The sequence below is a fragment of the Macaca thibetana genome, chromosome 3, assembly GCF_024542745.1.
Source record: "Macaca thibetana thibetana isolate TM-01 chromosome 3, ASM2454274v1, whole genome shotgun sequence".
Taxonomy (NCBI): Eukaryota; Metazoa; Chordata; class Mammalia; order Primates; family Cercopithecidae; genus Macaca; species Macaca thibetana.
In genome coordinates, this window is record NC_065580.1 from 20398121 (window position 1) to 20416198 (window position 18078).

At 36.9% G+C, this 18078-nt stretch overlaps 1 protein-coding gene across 2 annotated transcripts in view; it reads right to left on the bottom strand.

Moving 5' to 3' along the window:
- Positions 1 to 6155: 6155 nt before the first annotated feature.
- Positions 6156 to 18078, bottom strand: part of TRIM24 (tripartite motif containing 24) — a 125431-nt gene continuing 113508 nt past the window's right edge. For both annotated transcript variants that reach the window (XM_050785010.1, XM_050785009.1), the window contains exons 13-19: positions 15147 to 15219; positions 14025 to 14193; positions 11858 to 12186; positions 10718 to 10850; positions 9598 to 9672; positions 7749 to 7898; positions 6156 to 6986 (exon numbers count right to left, since the gene is read on the bottom strand). In XM_050785010.1, the coding sequence (XP_050640967.1) occupies positions 6777 to 6986; positions 7749 to 7898; positions 9598 to 9672; positions 10718 to 10850; positions 11858 to 12186; positions 14025 to 14193; positions 15147 to 15219 (1139 nt within the window). In that variant the 3' untranslated portion in view covers positions 6156 to 6776. The remainder of the gene's footprint in view (positions 6987 to 7748; positions 7899 to 9597; positions 9673 to 10717; positions 10851 to 11857; positions 12187 to 14024; positions 14194 to 15146; positions 15220 to 18078) is intronic.

The following is an 18078-nucleotide window of genomic DNA, read 5'->3' on the forward strand; positions in this document are numbered from 1 at the left end:
CTCCGTAATGAATTATTTCAAAATTAAGATATGTGAGAAGCTATTTGGTGAAAGAAAATTAAGGTATGTAGATTTTTTAGATATAATGCTATTGCACACTTAATAGACTACAGTATAAACATAACTTTTATAAGCACTGGGAAACCAAACTATTTGTGACCATTTTTATTGTGATATTTGCTTTATTGCAGTGGTCTGGAACTGAAACCGCAATCTCTGTTGTATGCCTCTACTTACATGCTATTTGTTTTGAAACCATTCCATGCATGCAAGACATCACACCCGTGCACGCTAAACTCTTAAGGTTATGTATGCTGTAGAAAGCAACTAAGGTTTATGCGTTTATGCATTTATGTTTTTTCTCTTAATTGCTGTTCAGCCTTCTAGAGTCTCTTTAAAGCAGTCTATAATGGCTTGTAAGTTGTATTCCTAGGTATTTTATTCTCTTTGTAGCAATTGTGAATGGGAGTTCACTCATGATTTGGTGCTGTTTGTCGTTATTGGTGTATAGAAATGCTTATAATTTTTGTAGATTGATTTTGTATCCTTAGACTTTGCTAAAGTTGCTTATCAGCTTAAGGAGATTTGGGGTTGAGATGATGAGGTTTTCTAAATACACAATCATGACATCTGCAAACAGAGACAACTTGACTTACTCTTTTCCTAATTGAATACCCTTTCTTTCTTTCTCTTGCCTGGTTGCCCTGGCCAGAACTTCCAATACTATGTTGAATAGGAGTGGTGAGAGGGCATCCTTTTCTTGGGCATTTTCAAAGGGAATGCTTCCAGTTTTTGCCCATTCAGTATATTGGCTGTGGGTTTGTCATAAATAGCTTTTATTTTGAAATGTTTCATCAGTACCTAGAGTTTTTATCATAAAGGGCTGGTGAATTTTGTTGAAGGCCTTTTCTGCATCTATTGAGATAATCATGTGGTTTTTGTCTTTGGTTCTGTTTATATGCTGGATTACGTTTATTGATTTGCGTATGTTGAACCAGTCTTGCATCCCAGGGATGACGCTGACTTGATCGTGGTGGGTAAGCTTTTTGATGTACTGTTGGATTCGGTTTGCCAGTATTTTACTGAGGATTTTCACACTTCTGTTCATTAGGAATATTGGCCTGAAATTTTGCAAAAACTTTTATAATATGAATGCCAAAATATTTATTTTGAACTGTTTGTACCTTGGGTTTTCTTAACATACAACCTCATTAGTAAATCCCTAAAAGGACCAGTCAGATAAACCAGCATCACCGTCAAAGTCTGGTACTTGGTGGCCTAGTTTGTTTTTGCTTCTTGTTAAGAACACCCTGGGCTGAATGCGGTGGCTCATGCCTGTAATCCCAGCACTTTGGGAGGCTGAGGCAGGAGGATCGCCAGAACCCAGGAGATGGAGGCTGCAATGAGCCATGATGGTCCCACTGCACTCCTGCCTGGATGACAGAGGGAGACCCTGCCTAAAAAAATAATAATAATAATAGAGAACACCCTGATTTTTCCTTGGAGAAATGCCACTTCTTAGGTCAGTACATTTTCATTTAAAAGGTGAGGAGGGCTTAACTCTGGTTGATCCGTATATTCTATTCTCTCCCTCAAAGCAATGGCAATTGGGATTCAGTCATCTGCAATGGAAAGATTCCTGACTGAATTTTCTGGTTCAGTTATCTTGGGGTTAAAGGCATTAGTACATAGGCAAAGAATCCATATTCCCAAGTATCTTGCAGGGAATGTTAAAACAGCCTTTATTCCATACCACATGTGGAAACATGGGAAAATAATTTTATTAAATGTTTAACTTGCAACTAACAAGGAAAGATTTTTTTAGGACTCAAATTAGGACTTAATTTGAAAATTAAGGAAGCAAATAGGTTGGCCCCATGAAAGATCTGTTAAATATCCAATAGTAAATTTAAAACATAGTAATTCTCAGAAATTATGAGAATCAAAACCTTTCAAACTTTACAAGTGGAATTAACATAGCTAAATTTTTTAAGTGACTCCCAAAAGTCCCCACTCTGTGTCTTTCCCTCCTTCCCCAAATAACTTCCAGACAAGTAGAAGTTTTCATGGCATCTTTGGTTCTAGTTTGGGAGTGGCTGGTATGAGGCAGAATAATCCAAGATATTTACCACCCGCTTTCCTTCCTGTCAATTTTTAAAAAATCTTTTAAGGCCGGTGAAATACATGTGTTAGAATTTTAAAAAACTGTTTTCCTATTACAGCTATTTATGGACTAGTAGCTTGCCCCTATATGTATCAGTGTTACAGCCAGGGGAACAACAGGAGTAGTAACGGAGGCTCAAAGAAGTTAGAACTCTGCTGAAGTAATATTCAGTAATTTTTCCATTAAAAGATCCTTGTGGTAAAATATTGACAGTAAAAATCCATCAAAGTTAATTTTTATTAAAACCAAAGCACCAATCTGCCCCCAAAAATTAAAAATGAAGACTACTACCTCAGATGTCCCTCTCAATAAGTAAAACCTTCATGGGGAAAAATCTGTGATCTGATTGGCTAGCGTTATTCTCACTCAGAAACATAACACCAGTATGTGAATTACAACAGTAAATTCACATTCAAGATGAATATGCAATAAACATTTATAAAAAGACATCAACTATTAATTTACATAGGGCTATAAAATACTTTTAAAAATATATAAATGGTTATTTAAAAGGAGGAGCTCAATTTCAGTAAGAAATCAGATGGTTGAACACGTGGTCACCATAATTTCTTTTTCTTTTCTTTTTGTTTGAGACAGAGTTTCGCTTTTGTTGCCCAGGCTGGAGTGCAATGGTGTGATCTCGGCTTACGGCAACCTCCACCTCCTGGGTTCAAGTGATTCTCCTGCCTCAGCCTCCCAAAGTAGCTGAGATTACAGGCACCCACCACCATGCCCAGCTAATTTTCTTGTATATTCGTTGAGGCGGGGTTTCACCATGTTGGCCAGGCTGGTCTTCAACTCCTGACTTCAGGTGATCCACCAGCCTCGGCCTCCCAAAGTGCTGGGATTACAGGCATGAGCCACCGCGCGGCCTTTCCCCATAATTTTTTTTGTGACAGTCTTGCTCTGACGCCCATGCTGGAGTTCAATGGTGTGATCTCAGCTCACTGCAACCTCTGCCTCCTGGGTTCAAGCTGATTCTCCTGCCTCAGCCTCCTGAGCAGCTAGGATTACAGGTATGTGCCACCACACCTGGGTGATTTTTGTATTTTTAGTAGAGATGGGGTTTCACCATGTTGGTCAGGCTGGTCTTGAACTCCTGACCTCAGGTGATCTACCCACCTCGGTCTCCTAAACTGCTAGGATTACAGGCGTGAGCCACTGCACCTGGCCTATTTACCGTAATTTTAATGGCCAATCAGATCACTCAATTTCTCTCATTCACAACCAATACATATAAACCTTAAAATGAATATATCTTCAATTTAAACCTAAAACCTTTTATTCATATACAGCAATTTACTTTTGGCATTCACATTAATTTGGACCAGAGCTCAGCAAGAGGAGGAGTTCCTGTTCTCACTCTCTCTCCTTGGAACTCAAATGTAACTAAGTGTCTAAGCACAGTAGCAGCATAGGATATTGAAATGCAGTTTCATGAATGGAAGAATCAGCTGTATACTCACCCTTTTGACTATGGAGGTAACCTTTGGGAAAGCATTCCTAACCAAGTTATACTACATCTATACTACTGTGTGGTAGTAAAATATAGTAGTAGTAAAGCCAGTTCTTTAGCTTAGAAAAGAAACTAAAACTACATTTCCTTTTTAGTACCTTCTACTTTCCTACCCTTACATTCAGAAAAGACAAGCAGGGCATGTTAATTCAAAAGGCAAAATGATTGCAATGCCAGATACTGATCTAAAACGTATTCTGCATTCAATATGGTCTACATCCATCCATTTATACTTTTGCCAAATGGCCATATATGTCACTGGTTGAGTACTTGGGCTTCCTTACGCAGGAAAGTCAGTTGCTTGGCCCCTAGAAAAGCTGTCAGTGAGGTGGAACTGAGTAAATCCTAGCTTCCACGTAGTCTGCTCATCCATAAGCCCTAGCCAAAGGTGTGGTAAACATTCAGCAATGGGGCCCACTGGGCTCCTGATCCCAAATCCAGAGGGAAATCTTCCAGAGTTTATCAAAGATGTACGTTGGAGTGTACAAGTTTAGGTCAAGGGTACCTGAATTGCACTGAACTTTTGGGGGAATGCTTGATAAATGAGTGTAGGTTATAGTTAGGCTCATTTTATAGTTTATTTCTATTTGAATAGAATTTAAGGATGACTTAACTGAGATCCACTTGGGCACACAGGTACTTATTAATAAAGTCAAAGGATATTAATCTAAAGACCATTACACAAGGGCTATTTACAGAGAGAAACCCAAGACCTTTACTTTTTGTTTTTGAGACTGAGTCTCTCACTTAGGTTGGAGTGCAATGGTGAGATCTTGGCTCACTGCAACTTCTGCCTCCTGGGTTCAAATGATTCTCCTGTCTCAGCCTCCTGAGTAGTTTGGATTACAGGTGCATGCCACCATCCCCGGCTAATTTTTGTATTTTTTGTAGAGCGGGGGTTTCACCATGTTGGCCAGGCTGATCTCAAACTCTTGACTTTGTGATCTGCCCACCTTGGCCTCCCAAAGTGCTGGTGGGATTACAAGCGTGAGCCACTGTGCCCGGCCCCAAGACCTTTACTTTAAATATAATTATATTTTAATATATTATGTATGACGAAAAGATGGTTCTCAACTGCCTTTCATTCAGCCAAAGATGGTTAGGGTGAAACAAATACTGTTTTGAAAGATAAATATGGCACTGAATGTAATAGTGACAGTTGGGGGTTCATTAGTCACATTTAGGAAATTACAGTTTTACTCTGACAAGTTCTAACTCCCTTTTGTAATGATTCTCAAAATAATTTAACTGTGTTGTTAAATAATTTAACTGTTTTAACTCGGGAGACAAGTATGGAAGAATAAACTGTCAGACGAACAGTATTCTAAGATACCAACAATAAAATAATTAGCAAAAGCTCCACAGCTGCTGTGCTAAAAATAAAATGCTGGAGCAAAAAAAGACAAAAGGTGTGTGCACTGTTATCAAAATCTGTTCAAACACTCTTTGGAGAACAAATGTCAAATGCAACTTTAAAACGACAATGACAAACATTACCATGTAACACATATTTGGAAAAGCGATTAGGACTTTTTAACAATACGTAATTGACATATTATGAACAAGACCTATATATAAACAACGGGAAGCTATTGCTAACAAGTTATTTTCTCCCTATATTTTATCTTTAGCAATACCTGAAAACCCAATGAATTAGCCACAGGGTATTTTCCACTTTAAGAAGTAAAGCCATGTAGATAAAACCAAGTCTTCTATGTTAAATTTATGGGAGGTGATATAATGCAAATAATAGCCTTCTTTAAAGTCAGCTCTTTTTATTCTATCATCCTAAGGAGAAAAATTTACTCCAGTTAATGTTTTATAAATTAAGATTAACTTCGGCAAACCATTTAGGTATTGTGTCAAATGCTGGATTAGTGTATGGCACAGCAATTTTCTTCTATCTAGATCAGTTGAACCGGGTAGGTCTGGCACATTAAGAATATGCTTGTCCTCAGAAGATAGGTCTTTTGTATCTCTATCAGGAGAATAAAATCAGAAGTCAGATCAAAGATTAAATTTGATGTTCTGACTCTCGAAAGAAAAACATTAGATGCTTCAGGAAAAAAAAATCACTATTAATTCCCCCCAACTGCCTGCTCCCAAAATCCCACAACACATTTTCATTCCAAATTACAGACAGATGAAAACCACAAAAACGAGTCCCTTTCAGAGGAACTTATATTTAATGCCCAGTAGATGAAGAAACCTCACATCAAATACAGTGCACGCTGCTGTATTTATATTTTGGATAGTTCCACTAACAGCTATACTGCAAACAATGAGGCTTGTTGTAAAAGGATCACCTGTACAGTTAAACCTCACATAGACACACAGCAAAACCAAATGTGTATACTTCCCTCAGTGGAAGAAGCTGAAAATCTAGATCTAGAAATGTATAAAAAGTGGCCTTGAAAACCTATACCAAACACCTCTACAGACAAGATAAAAACAAAAAACAAAAATCAAACAAAATTTGTTTTCCGGATTTTTCTTTAATACAGTTGCCATCTTACATGATGTACTATTAGGTGCCTTCTTAATAGCATCTAACCTACCCTTCTGTTGCACCGTTTGGCCTCCTGGGATGGAACTCTTGTTACCACTCATGTTTGCGGAGTACTGTTCTTTAGTACAGTACACCTAACTCACATTGTCAGGCCATATAATTCATGGGTAGTGGTATTAATTTCTAAAACTGAATTAACGCACACATCCAAACCACGTATACTTTTCAACTGAAGAGTTCATACAAAGTCTATTTCCTTTCTACAGCAGCTATCGCTCCAGATTGTGGTTTAAAAATCCAAGAAGGGGGAAGAATGTCTTTGTTTTCAATGCTTCTTTCTTCCATCCTTTTTTCTTCCATCCTTTTTTCCTTCTCTCCATTTTCTTTCTTCCATTCATCTCCTTCTTTCTTAGTGATAAGAGGTTAACAGAAATGGGCTATTAAGGAAATCAAAGTCTAGTAAACGTCCAAAACAGAGATCAGAGTAGTCACAAACTCTTCTTTGTAGTGATGTTAAATTACTGACAAATGGTTTTTTTGAAAACAAAAAAAATCTAAAAACCAGCACAAGCTAGTGGTGCTGCATATTATTTAAGCAACTGGCGTTCTTCAATGCTTTTGAGGCGTTTCTTCCGGGGCTGTACAAAGTCATCATCTGAATCATCACTAAATTTATTATCTTCAGATTCATTCCTGAATTCTGGTTTGGGAAACCTTTTTTCTGGATAGAGGTTCTTTAGAAGTTCTTCAAAATAATTTTCAAGTTTTATACCAGCATTGGCTACTTCTGAATCAGGCTGTTGAGTAAAAATAAAAATATGAGTAAAGAAGACACATTTTTGACTTGTGAGATTATATATATTAATGCGCTGTTTTGAAAAATGTTCATGCATAGTCATTGAAATAAATAATAGTCTAGGACTAGACAAAGTCTCTGTATAGAAGGCCAGCTAAAATAAAAGATTCATAAGTGTGGAAAAAAGTAAAAGACTGGATTATTCTAAAAGAAGGTGGTAATGGTAGGACTGTATTGCCAAAGATATATCAGTTAGGATTCCATAACCATAGGATCATGAACCAGGTATTTTTAGAACAAATTAAATGTAGTACTCTTACAATGAGTAACAGAGAACAAACCACCTAGCAGCAAAAGGTCCTAAGTCTGACAGATGTTTAGATGAACTGACAGATGAGAAATTTTTAAATTAGAGCTATTTGGCCCATATCCTTAATATTTCAAGATCAACATAAAAATAAGAAATAAAGGTGGGAATCATAAAGAATAATTTTAGGTCAGAGAAAAATATTTTGTCTTTCCGTTATCAGCTGTAATTTAGTCTTTCCGTTATCAGCTGTAATTTACATTTCCATCACCATCTAATAAACCTTTGAATATAAATGTGGATAGTTATCTGAATTCTCTCCTGCATTCCCTGATCTGAAAAGTTGGAAATTTTTTCTAACTCAGACATCTTGGTCTCCTATGTTGACACGGTGTTTAGTATAAAATGATTTTCACACTGCTATTCCTTCCTGCCCCTCCCCTCCCCTAGCCTCACCTCATTGAATTCAGCACAGTTTTGAAAGATCAATCTAAAATCAGCTACAAAATCTTCAGGTTTTGAGTACATGGAATAATCTTCTTGTAGTCTTTTCTTGATGGTTGACAAATCCATTGGATTTTTAATTATTTTGTAATAATCAGGCACCTTTAAAAAAAATGAGATGTTATAATATAAATAGCTAAATTCTACCTTGTCCTAAATATAGTCTATGAGATGTGCTCTAAAATTCAGAATGTTCTCATTGCTTTTCTCTGTGCTATCTGTCATTAGTAAAGAAACCCATTTAACAGTGTTTACAAGTGCCCACTGCCTTCCACATACATACTGGTAAAGGTTTGTGTTACTTTTTCCAAGAAGTTTAACCAATTATTGTTTTTGAGACAGGGTCTTGCTCTGTCACCCAGGCTGGAGTACAGTGACACAATCTCGGCTCACTGCACTTTGCCTCCTGGGCTTAAGTGATCCTCTCACCTCAGCTTCTCGTGTAGCTGGGGCTACAGGCATGTGCTAACATAGCTGGCTAATTTTTGTATTTTTTTTTATAGAGATGGGGTTTTGCCATGTTGCCCAGGCTGGTCTCAAACTCCTGGGTTCAAGCAATCTGCCTCCCAAAGTGCTGGGATTACAGGCATGAGCGACTGCACCCAGTCCCAATTATTTTTAATGAAAAAACTTGTCTTCACATATTCTCTCTTAAATCATCTAGATTTTCTTTCATTATTAAACAAAAAGCAATTACTAGAAATAATATCATTTCTAGTAGAATCTGACATGTTTTTGCTGCATGTATTTATATAACATGTGGTAAAGAGGAAGAAGGACTTCGAATCTGGGTTTAATCCCCAGCTCTGCTGCTCAGTATCACAGTCCTGGGTAAGTTACTTAACCTCAGTTTCTTCATATTCCAGATAGGAATAATCCTGCCAAGCTCACAACATTTTGTACAGACTAAATGAGATGGTATTTATTAAGAAAAAGGGGGCTACTTTGTCAGTGCTGTTGATATTAATAACGTAACTCTAAGCCAGGATAACAGAAAGCACAATTCAATACCCTGCCTCTTTTGGGTACAAACGAGCCTTCTCCCTGGAAGTATTTATTTCCTATATCAGGTTCTCCAAACCTGTTCTTAAGAAACAAGCTGTTTATCAGCTGAATGTATTTACTAAGCTGATACTCTTCTAACTTTGTACTAATCTGAGATTTATCAAACTGTAGAACAAATTAATTTTTTTTTTTTTTTTTGGAGACAGAGTTTTGCTCTTGTTGCCCAGGCTGGAGTACAATGGCGTGATCTCGGCTCACTGCAACCTCCGCCTCCTGGGTTCAGACATTAGAATACTTTTTTGGGGTACCAGGCCCTTTCCAGCACCCTAAAATTATGCATTAAAGTCACATCAAACTTTCAATATGAACCTCAACTTTTATGTATTGGTAAAGTCTACTTATTTACTTGAAGTCTGGACCTATAAATAAAAATAAGTATGGAAAATTTAGCAGGGAGAGATGTCTTTATTTCAAACAAAGTTTTTTTCCAACAGCTTTGGAAACATGCCTAAAACTCCTGAGATACAGACAATTAACAGAAATCACCCCAAACACCCCAGTACTAAGTAAAATAGACGAGAAAAGACGAAAGAATACCTGAGAAATGAACACAAGTTTTGGGCCACTTACTAAAAATGTACCTATATAGAATCAAAGCATTCAGTATGTATTATTAAGATTTAAGGTTTAGATTAAAAAATACTAGAAAATGGTATATAAGCTAGATTCTCATAAATAAAAATTCCAGAAAAGCATTCCACTGTGTAAACATGCACAAAATGACATTAATACTTACAGTTAGAGGAACAGGGTCTTGAAAAGCCAGGCTCATTTCGTGGCAGTAAAGAAATAAAAGTAGGCGTTCACACTTCTAAGCAAAAATAAATAAAAACAGATAAAATATAAAACAATGAATTCACAGCTTATTTTAAATAACAATCTCAGAGGTTCCAAAGTATCAGACTAAAAATTTAAACTCAGATAAATACAAAAAAATTATTGATTCTTGGAGTTTTGTTCTCCTTCCCAATCTAACTGAACTGTACTACTTGACAATTTAGGGTATATATGATATTTGGGAGCAGGCCCTGTAATTGAATGAACTGACAATCACTAGAAACCCATTTGAAGTTTTCTAACAATAAATTTGCACTTATTGCTCCAGTCTGTGTATTATAAATTAATAATACTCCATAAAGGAAGAACATATGTCTCTCAGGAGAACTGGAGGTGGACCTTCTCAATGTGCATACAGACCTAAGGCACCTCTCTGCATGCAGAAGGTCCAACCATGTGCTCTGCTATTCATACTTCCCTGCTTATGGGTTTATCCCAGTAACCACTGAGTAGTACTGGCAGTGAATGGGCACGTCCCCTCTTGCATGACAACTTTCATATTGATTGTTCTATTTAATAATTTAGCAAAGGCGTTTTTTTGGTAACAAAGTGTTGACTTGGTAGCTGTAAATGTTATTTACAGTTAAATGTATCAGTTGGCTTTGATGCATAAGTCTAGTCTCATTCGGTTAAAAAAAAAGAATTATTTCCAGGAAAAGTAAAGAAAAAACCCAGCTCCTTGGTGGCAATTCTGAGGAAAAAACTTATCTATGGTAGAAATAAAACAAAATAGAAATTTACTTAAGGTAGATTAAATTTAAAAGTCTAGGCTACATACTCCATCTTGTTCAGGTACAATAAGCTTCTATAAAACACACACAAAATTCTGTGACTTTTTTTTAAATTTAAAGAAAGTTATACCTTTGTAAAAAAAAAAAAAAAAAAAACTCCTAAATAAAAAGGATCAGTATAAAATCTGGATGGATATACACCTCTCTGATGAAAGGCACCACAGTACAATAATGCATCTTACCAAAAAATTGTCTAACATGCTAGGTTGGAAATGCTCAAAGACTTACCCTTTTATCTATAGGTGTTAATTTAACAAGGCCTTCAGTTTTCTTTTTTTCTGAGTTGTGACTGGGAGCATCACAATCATATTCAACTTCTGGTTTAGATAAGTCTCGGCAGAAAGTACAAATCCACTCTCCACTGTAGGGGGACAATGTACTTTTGAATTTCTAATGCATCATTTCCTCTCTTCACTATTTCCCTTTCCCACCTCCTCCATGACATCTATGATACAGAATTGTTTATTTGGCATGAATTTTATCACTCAGCATTTACCACATACCACTAGGTATACTGTACCATGCTGAGAGGAAACAGCAGAAATATAATGCAAGGGCCTAACATCAAAATCTAGTTAAGAAGGTGTGAGATACATATATGAAAAAAACAACAACAAAAAAAACCACCTAGACAAATTAACACATTAATCTAGGGCTCACATATCTAGGGCATAATTGAATTTTTTTCCTCCAAAGGATTCAGAAATCAGAAAAGCTCTTTGTACTGTTCTTGTTACTCTAAGTTTATAAAATTAAATTTTCAAAAGTATAGCCTTCCAAGAACTGAGAGATCAACCCAATGGCTCTTAACCATCTTGGTCAGGATGATGATCATCATCCCCATAGGGTTTGAGAATTTACTTGAAATACTTGTAAATGATACAGTTTGATGCCTGGAAAAAAGACATAATAAACTGGTAGCTGTTATGCCTAAGGACATTGTTCCTTATGGTGACACCTTGTGATAATTTAAAGGGCCTGTTATTTATTTTCTTTTTATAATGACTAGGGAGAGGGTCTTGCTCTGTTGCCCAGTCTGGAGTGCAGTGGTGCAATCACAGCTTACTGCAGCCTTGACCTCTCAGGCTCAACCAATCCTCCCACCTTAGCCACCTGAGTGGCTGGGACTATAGGCATGCACTACCACACCTGGATAATTTTTTAATTTGTAGAGACAGGGTCTTCCTGTGTTGCTCAGGCTGAATGATTAATTTCTTGAAAGAAGCACAAGGAATAAGCGGAAAGGTATGGAAAACCTAGACTATTCACTGGGATTTTGGAGTATACATTTGTGCCAAGTAGAATTTCACTTAAGTAATCTTCAAAAGTTTAGAGTAAAAGAATGTGGGAAGGGAAGTACTATCTTACCTTGGAAAATTTGTCAATGTAGGCACGTGACAAGAAAGATGGAATACTTTGGGGCACTTTTCACAGCAGAGGAGTTCCCCTCCGTTTTGACAAACTGCACACCAGTCCTCATTGGGGTCATCCTCTTTCCTTGTCTCTCCAACATGAAGGGGTGACTTCTGGGAAGGATCCAGCCACTCAGACTTTCCATTTGAGGAATTCTCCTGGTGAAGTCCAGGTTGATCTCCTGTACTATCAGGGGCATCTGATCTTAGCACAGTCTCCTCAGAAGTAGAGCTCTGACTGCTATTTAAGAGCAGGGAGGTGAGTATGCTTCTTGGATAATTGGCCTGTAGTAGAAAAAATATATATTTAACTGGTGTTTAAAAAATGTTATCACTGGCCGGGCGCGGTGGCTCACGCCTGTAATGCCAGCACTTTGGAAGGCCGAGGCGGGCGGATCACAAGGTCAGGAGATCGAGACCATGGTGAAACCCCGTCTCTACTAAAAATAGAAAAAAAATTAGCCGGGCGCAGTGGCGGGCGCCTGTAGTCCCAGCTACTCGGGAGGCTGAGGCCGGAGAATGGCGTGAACCCGGGAGGCGGAGCTTGCAGTGAGCCGAGATTGCGCCACTGCACTCCAGCCTGGGCGACAGAGCGAGACTCTGTCTTAAAAAAAAAAAAAAAAAAAAAAAAAAAAAAATTTTATCACTAATGCAATTCTGAGCTGTAGGACCACTCTCTAGTGAGCACCTGGCTGCTTCAAAGGAATCTTCATGAGAACAGTATATGTTTACTGCTAACTGGTATAGAAGACATGGACCTCTACTGAAAAATATCAAAATAGAGAAAACAAATCTGAGTCTGGGGATGGCTACAGAAATTCGAGAATGGGTTGGGTAGTGTGGAAGTCAGTCACATGACCTATATATACACCTCACTGGAGCTGTTCATTCAAATTATACCTAAGATACACAAATTGTAAGATGAATCTAAACTTTCTGTTGAAGCCCAGGATGGTAAAAATTTCAAATCTATAACAAGAACAGTCTCCTTCAAATGTTTTCAAAAACTTCAAGGTAATAAACGTAGATATAGTTAAAAGCACTCATTCCTTAGAAGTACTATTTTCAAACCTAGCTTTTTCTTCTGCCATCTACCTCCATATTTCTAAATAAAATGACTGTTAAAGATTGCAATACATCTATAATCCTTGCTAGTGAAGATCAGGAGATTAGGTTTTTACATCCTGACTCTCCAACCCTGTCCTTCCATTCAGACACACACAAAACCACCATTCACCTCATCCCTTTAACTTAGTTTTTATTAAGCATTGCTTTTTTTAGTTGGTAGGTACCGGTGTAACTATTGCCAGTATCTATTCCAGCTGACTAGTATTTGTCTGTACTGGTTAAGTATTCTGAAAATCACAATTTTTGGTTAAATGCATACATATTTAGGTTATATCCTGATTGCGTCACAGTTTTTCGTTACATTTGTACTCAGGTGTTTCTTTATATCATTATTATGTAAATATTGTTCACTGTAGACCCACAAAATGTACTATGACATTTCTTTTTGTACAACTTTTTGTTTTTACTAAGACTCTGTAATTACCTTATTTTTTCAGGTACCTATTTCTATGTGATTCTCACAATCTCCAGCAGGAGATTCTCAATACTGTTGAAGCATTTTTCTCCCTTTGGAGTCCTATGTCTTCCTGCTAGAGACTACTGCACAAGCTGCTGCTGCTGTACTGTGGGTTGCCTTTTTCTTCTGTGTCAGATTCCATTTTTGGAATCTTGTATCTTCTTCTTTCTTGTTTTACTATATTTTTGATGATACATATTATCAAATATCTTCCTGAGAATAAGTACTTAAGAATTATTTTGAGAACTTGCACAAAAATGTTTAATCTTCATGTCTGATAATTTGCCTGGGTATAAAACTCTGGTTAGAGAATATCTCTTTTTAGCTGCCCAGTCTCCATATTTGAGCCTCTGATTTTTTAAAACTTTCCTGTTTTTCCATCTTTGACTTTTTGTTTAATTTACTGAGAGATTCCCTCAAATTGTCTTTAAATCCCTTTAAATATAACATTAAAGAAAAAACTCCTAAGAGCTATTTAAGAGTTTCTCTCACCCTACCCACCATGCATAGGAATAATATTGCAAGTATTCATAATTACATTTTGAGGCCTAGATTCTTCATCTGACTCTTGCTTCACTATAACAACAGGGAAATCATAATTTTCTGGTGGTCCACTGTTTTCTTGTTTTATTCGAATTGGCTCCAACATGACCACTGGGACTTTGTGTGTAGAGTCAGCTCCTGCTGGTTTGCTGGAAGAGCCAGAGCTGTAAGTATGAGAGAGAAGAAAAAGCAATCTAAGAATGTGAAGCTGAATACCTCATAAAAAGTATAACAACAACTTTCTAAAATAATACTGTATCCTCACAACAGTAAGTATGTTACATCGGCAATTAATGATGCCTAACGAAACTGCTATATGCAAGTTTCATTTATGATAAAAATGTTTTACATATTAACCTATCTAAATAGTTATATATCTGGAAAGATGTTTCAATAAACCTAAACTTTTAAAAACCTGAGGCTTTACAATTAGGCAACCAGATTTAGTATCTTAGAACTGGCATCTGATTTTAGACTTTCTCATTTCCTTCTCCAGTCAGTAGCAAAGTAATACTTTGGTGAAGACAATGAAATAATCATTTATTTAAACAATGCTATTTAAAGAAGGTAGTGGGACAAAAACCTTTTACAGATATTTACTATGTTCTCATGGGATTAAAGGCAAACTTTTCTCCTTCAGACAATTCTTCCATATGATTAAGAAAGTAAGAACTGGGTTCACTAGGAGGAATTTTCAGGCATAATGCAGGGAAGAGGAGGGCAGTTGCTTAAAATAGAATTTCAATAACTGTATATTCATTTATTTTAAAGTAGAATCAATATTTAGTCATTAGAGATCAAATTAGCATAAAATTTTATCTTTTCCCTAAGTTTGTGTTTCTATATAGTATACTGTGTTATACCTATTCATTTTTATGTTTTCTTTGCTATTATATGAATATCAAACATTTCTTATTTTCAACATATAGACAAATATTCTTCTATCTTCAAAGGTAAATTTGTACTTTTGTTAATCCCTTAACTAATTTATTAAGATTTTAATTAAAGATAAAGGAAATTGTTCAAAATATATTGAGTATCAAAACATGTTGAACACTGGCAAGAGAAATCTAATTAGAGATTTTATGTACTAGAAAATATGGTTTAGTCAGTTTACCTTCCTCGGCTTCCAACGCTGGAGGCACTAGGTGAACGTATTGGGGGGTGTACACTAGTCATAGTAACAGGTCCTGAGGAGGGGGAAATCATACATTCATAAAACGAATGAATAATTATGCATTGAAGTCCTATTGAATGTGTTCACTTAGCACTACATTGAAACTGGGAACCATGATTAAATTATATGAAACAGTAAGTAGCTGCTGAATTTTCAGCAGTCGGTTACAGCCTGTTACACTGGCAGGGTTTTTCAACCTCTGCACTATTGACTTTTGGGCCAGATAATTCTCCTTGTTGTGGAGGAATGTCTCTGCATTTTAGCATGTTTAGCAACATCCCTGGTCTCCACCAATTATTAGATACCAGTGGCATCTCTCTATACTTCCCAGCTTGGGGTATGACAATCAAAAACATCTCCAAACATTGCCAAGTCTTTCTGTGTTACAGTAACAGGGGTAAGATCTCAGTGAGACCCTAGTGCCAGCGGAAGCTACAGAAGACAATGAAAGGTGGTATGGGCTGATAGAAAAGGAGTTCAAAAAAGAAAACCAAGTAAACAAAATGAGACCAACTAATGGAAGGCACAAAGTCAGATCAATGGGTTCAGACTTGAGGCAATAAGCAAAAGAGGGATTCTGGACTACTGCCCTAAAAAGATTAAGAAGCTATGCTCTGGTGGTAGTGTAGACAGTAACAAGGAAGATCTAATTAAAAGCAGCCAAGAAAAGAAGGAAAACTGCTGTAAATAATTTTGATTTGAACTGATGAAGGCCCAAACTAAACAGTAACAGTAGGAATACAATCCAACTGGGAAGCAGAAAACAATTTCGAAGTGACAAGTTCTAAAAGGTTTGATGAACAACAGGATATGGCTGATAAAATGGAGAGGAAAAAAATCCATTTCATTGGTTTGTAAACTCTGGAGAATTTCATTTAAAAATAAAAGGCCTGGGCAACAAAGACCCATCTCTAACAACAACAACAAAACAAAACAACAACAACCACAAAATTAGCCAGGCTTGGTGGCACCTACCTGTAGTCCCCACTACTGGGAAGGCTAAAGCAGGAGGATCGCTAGAGCACAAGCATTTGAGGCTGCAGTGAGCCATGATTGCTACACCCTGAGCAACAGAGTAACACCCTGCCTCAAAATCAATCAAAACAATGACTATTTATAATCTTCTGATAATATAAGAATACATGCTTCATTTTAGAATAGTTGAAAACTATAAAAAGATATAACATTTAAGTAGCCCATAACTTCTCCATCCATATATAAACACTGCTAAGGTTGATATATCTCTTTCCAGTTTTAAACATACTTTTACATCTTTTATATGATTCTGTATACTTGTTTTCACTAAACAGTATTCCATGAGCATGCCATTAAAAACTCTATATGAGCATTGTTTGAATAGCTAAATAATATTCTGTTTACAAGTAAGTACATTCTAATTTATTTTTATTCTCTTATATTTGGGCACTGCTTTAAAATTTTAACTACTGCAGGCCGGGCGCGGTGGCTCAAGCCTGTAATCCCAGCACTTTGGGAGGCCGAGACGGGTGGATCACGAGGTCAGGAGATCGAGACCATCCTGGCTAACACGGTGAAACCCCGTCTCTACTAAAAAATACAAAAAACTAGCCGGGCGAGGTGGCGGGCGCCTGCAGTCCCAGCTACTGGGGAGGCTGAGGCAGGAGAATTGCGTGAACCCGGGAGGCGGAGCCTGCAGTGAGCTGAGATCCGGCCACTGCACTCCAGCCTGGGCGGCAGAGCGAGACTCCGTCTCAAAAAAAAAAAAAAAAATTTTAACTACTGCAAATAATGCTTTAATAAATAGTAATATAAATATTAATAAATATGTTCTGCCTATCCAATTCCTAATTATTTCCTTATAATTGGGGTATTAAAATGGAAATTACTGGGTTCAAGGGTACATACATTTCCCAAGCCCCTTGAAGCAAATATCCTACTAGGTAATACATATAAGGTACTTTGCCCACAGTCTGGCCCACAGTACAGTATTAGATAAATGTAAACTTTAGTAATATTGCTATGATGATTTCCAGGAATGTTTTGCCAACTCATACCCCTTCCACCTATGTATGAGAGTACCTCTCACATTCTCAATGACTATTTTTATTATTTAAATCTTAGCTAATTCAGTAACTTAGAAATTCTATCTTGTTTTGATTTTTCTTATGACCACTAGTAAGAATGACATTTTTGTCTCATCTGCTATATTGGATAAATGTATTTCCTCTTTAGGGAATTATCTGCTTCATCATGTCCTTTGGCAATACTACATATGTTCCTTATTTGTATAAACCTGTCATATGATAAACAGTTTTTCTGCCATATTTTGTCAAAAGTTTGTTTAAAATAGGCATCCCCATTTAAATTGTGTTCATGTGACTGGTGAGTGACTCTTTTCATATTTTGGTTTAAGGTACCTATGTCCTCAGAAGTAATATTAGAGTTTTTCTCTCAGAGGAAATGAGTAGGTATGTTAAGATTCACAAACACAATTAAACACCAAACAAATCACCAAAAGAGCGATATTTCTACTTATTGTCACTAATACATTTTGACCCTAGGCAAATTACATCTTAAAGATCACATCACACGCAACTTATCAATAAGAGAGAAGATAACACCAATTTCCCCCTGGAAGTACTATAATGGTGGGAAGTTCTGTTGAAATTGAAAAGGTAAAGAAGGCCTGGTATGATGGCTCATGCCTGTAATCCCAAAGCTTTGGGAGGCTAAGGCAGAAGGATCACATAAGGCCAGAAGTTCAAGACTGTTTCTACCAAAAAACAAACATTAGCCACGCTTGGTAGAGCAGCACACTTACAGTCCCAACTACTCAGGAGGCTGAAGTGGGAGATTGCTAGAGCTCAGGAGTAAGTCTGCAGTGAGCTATGAT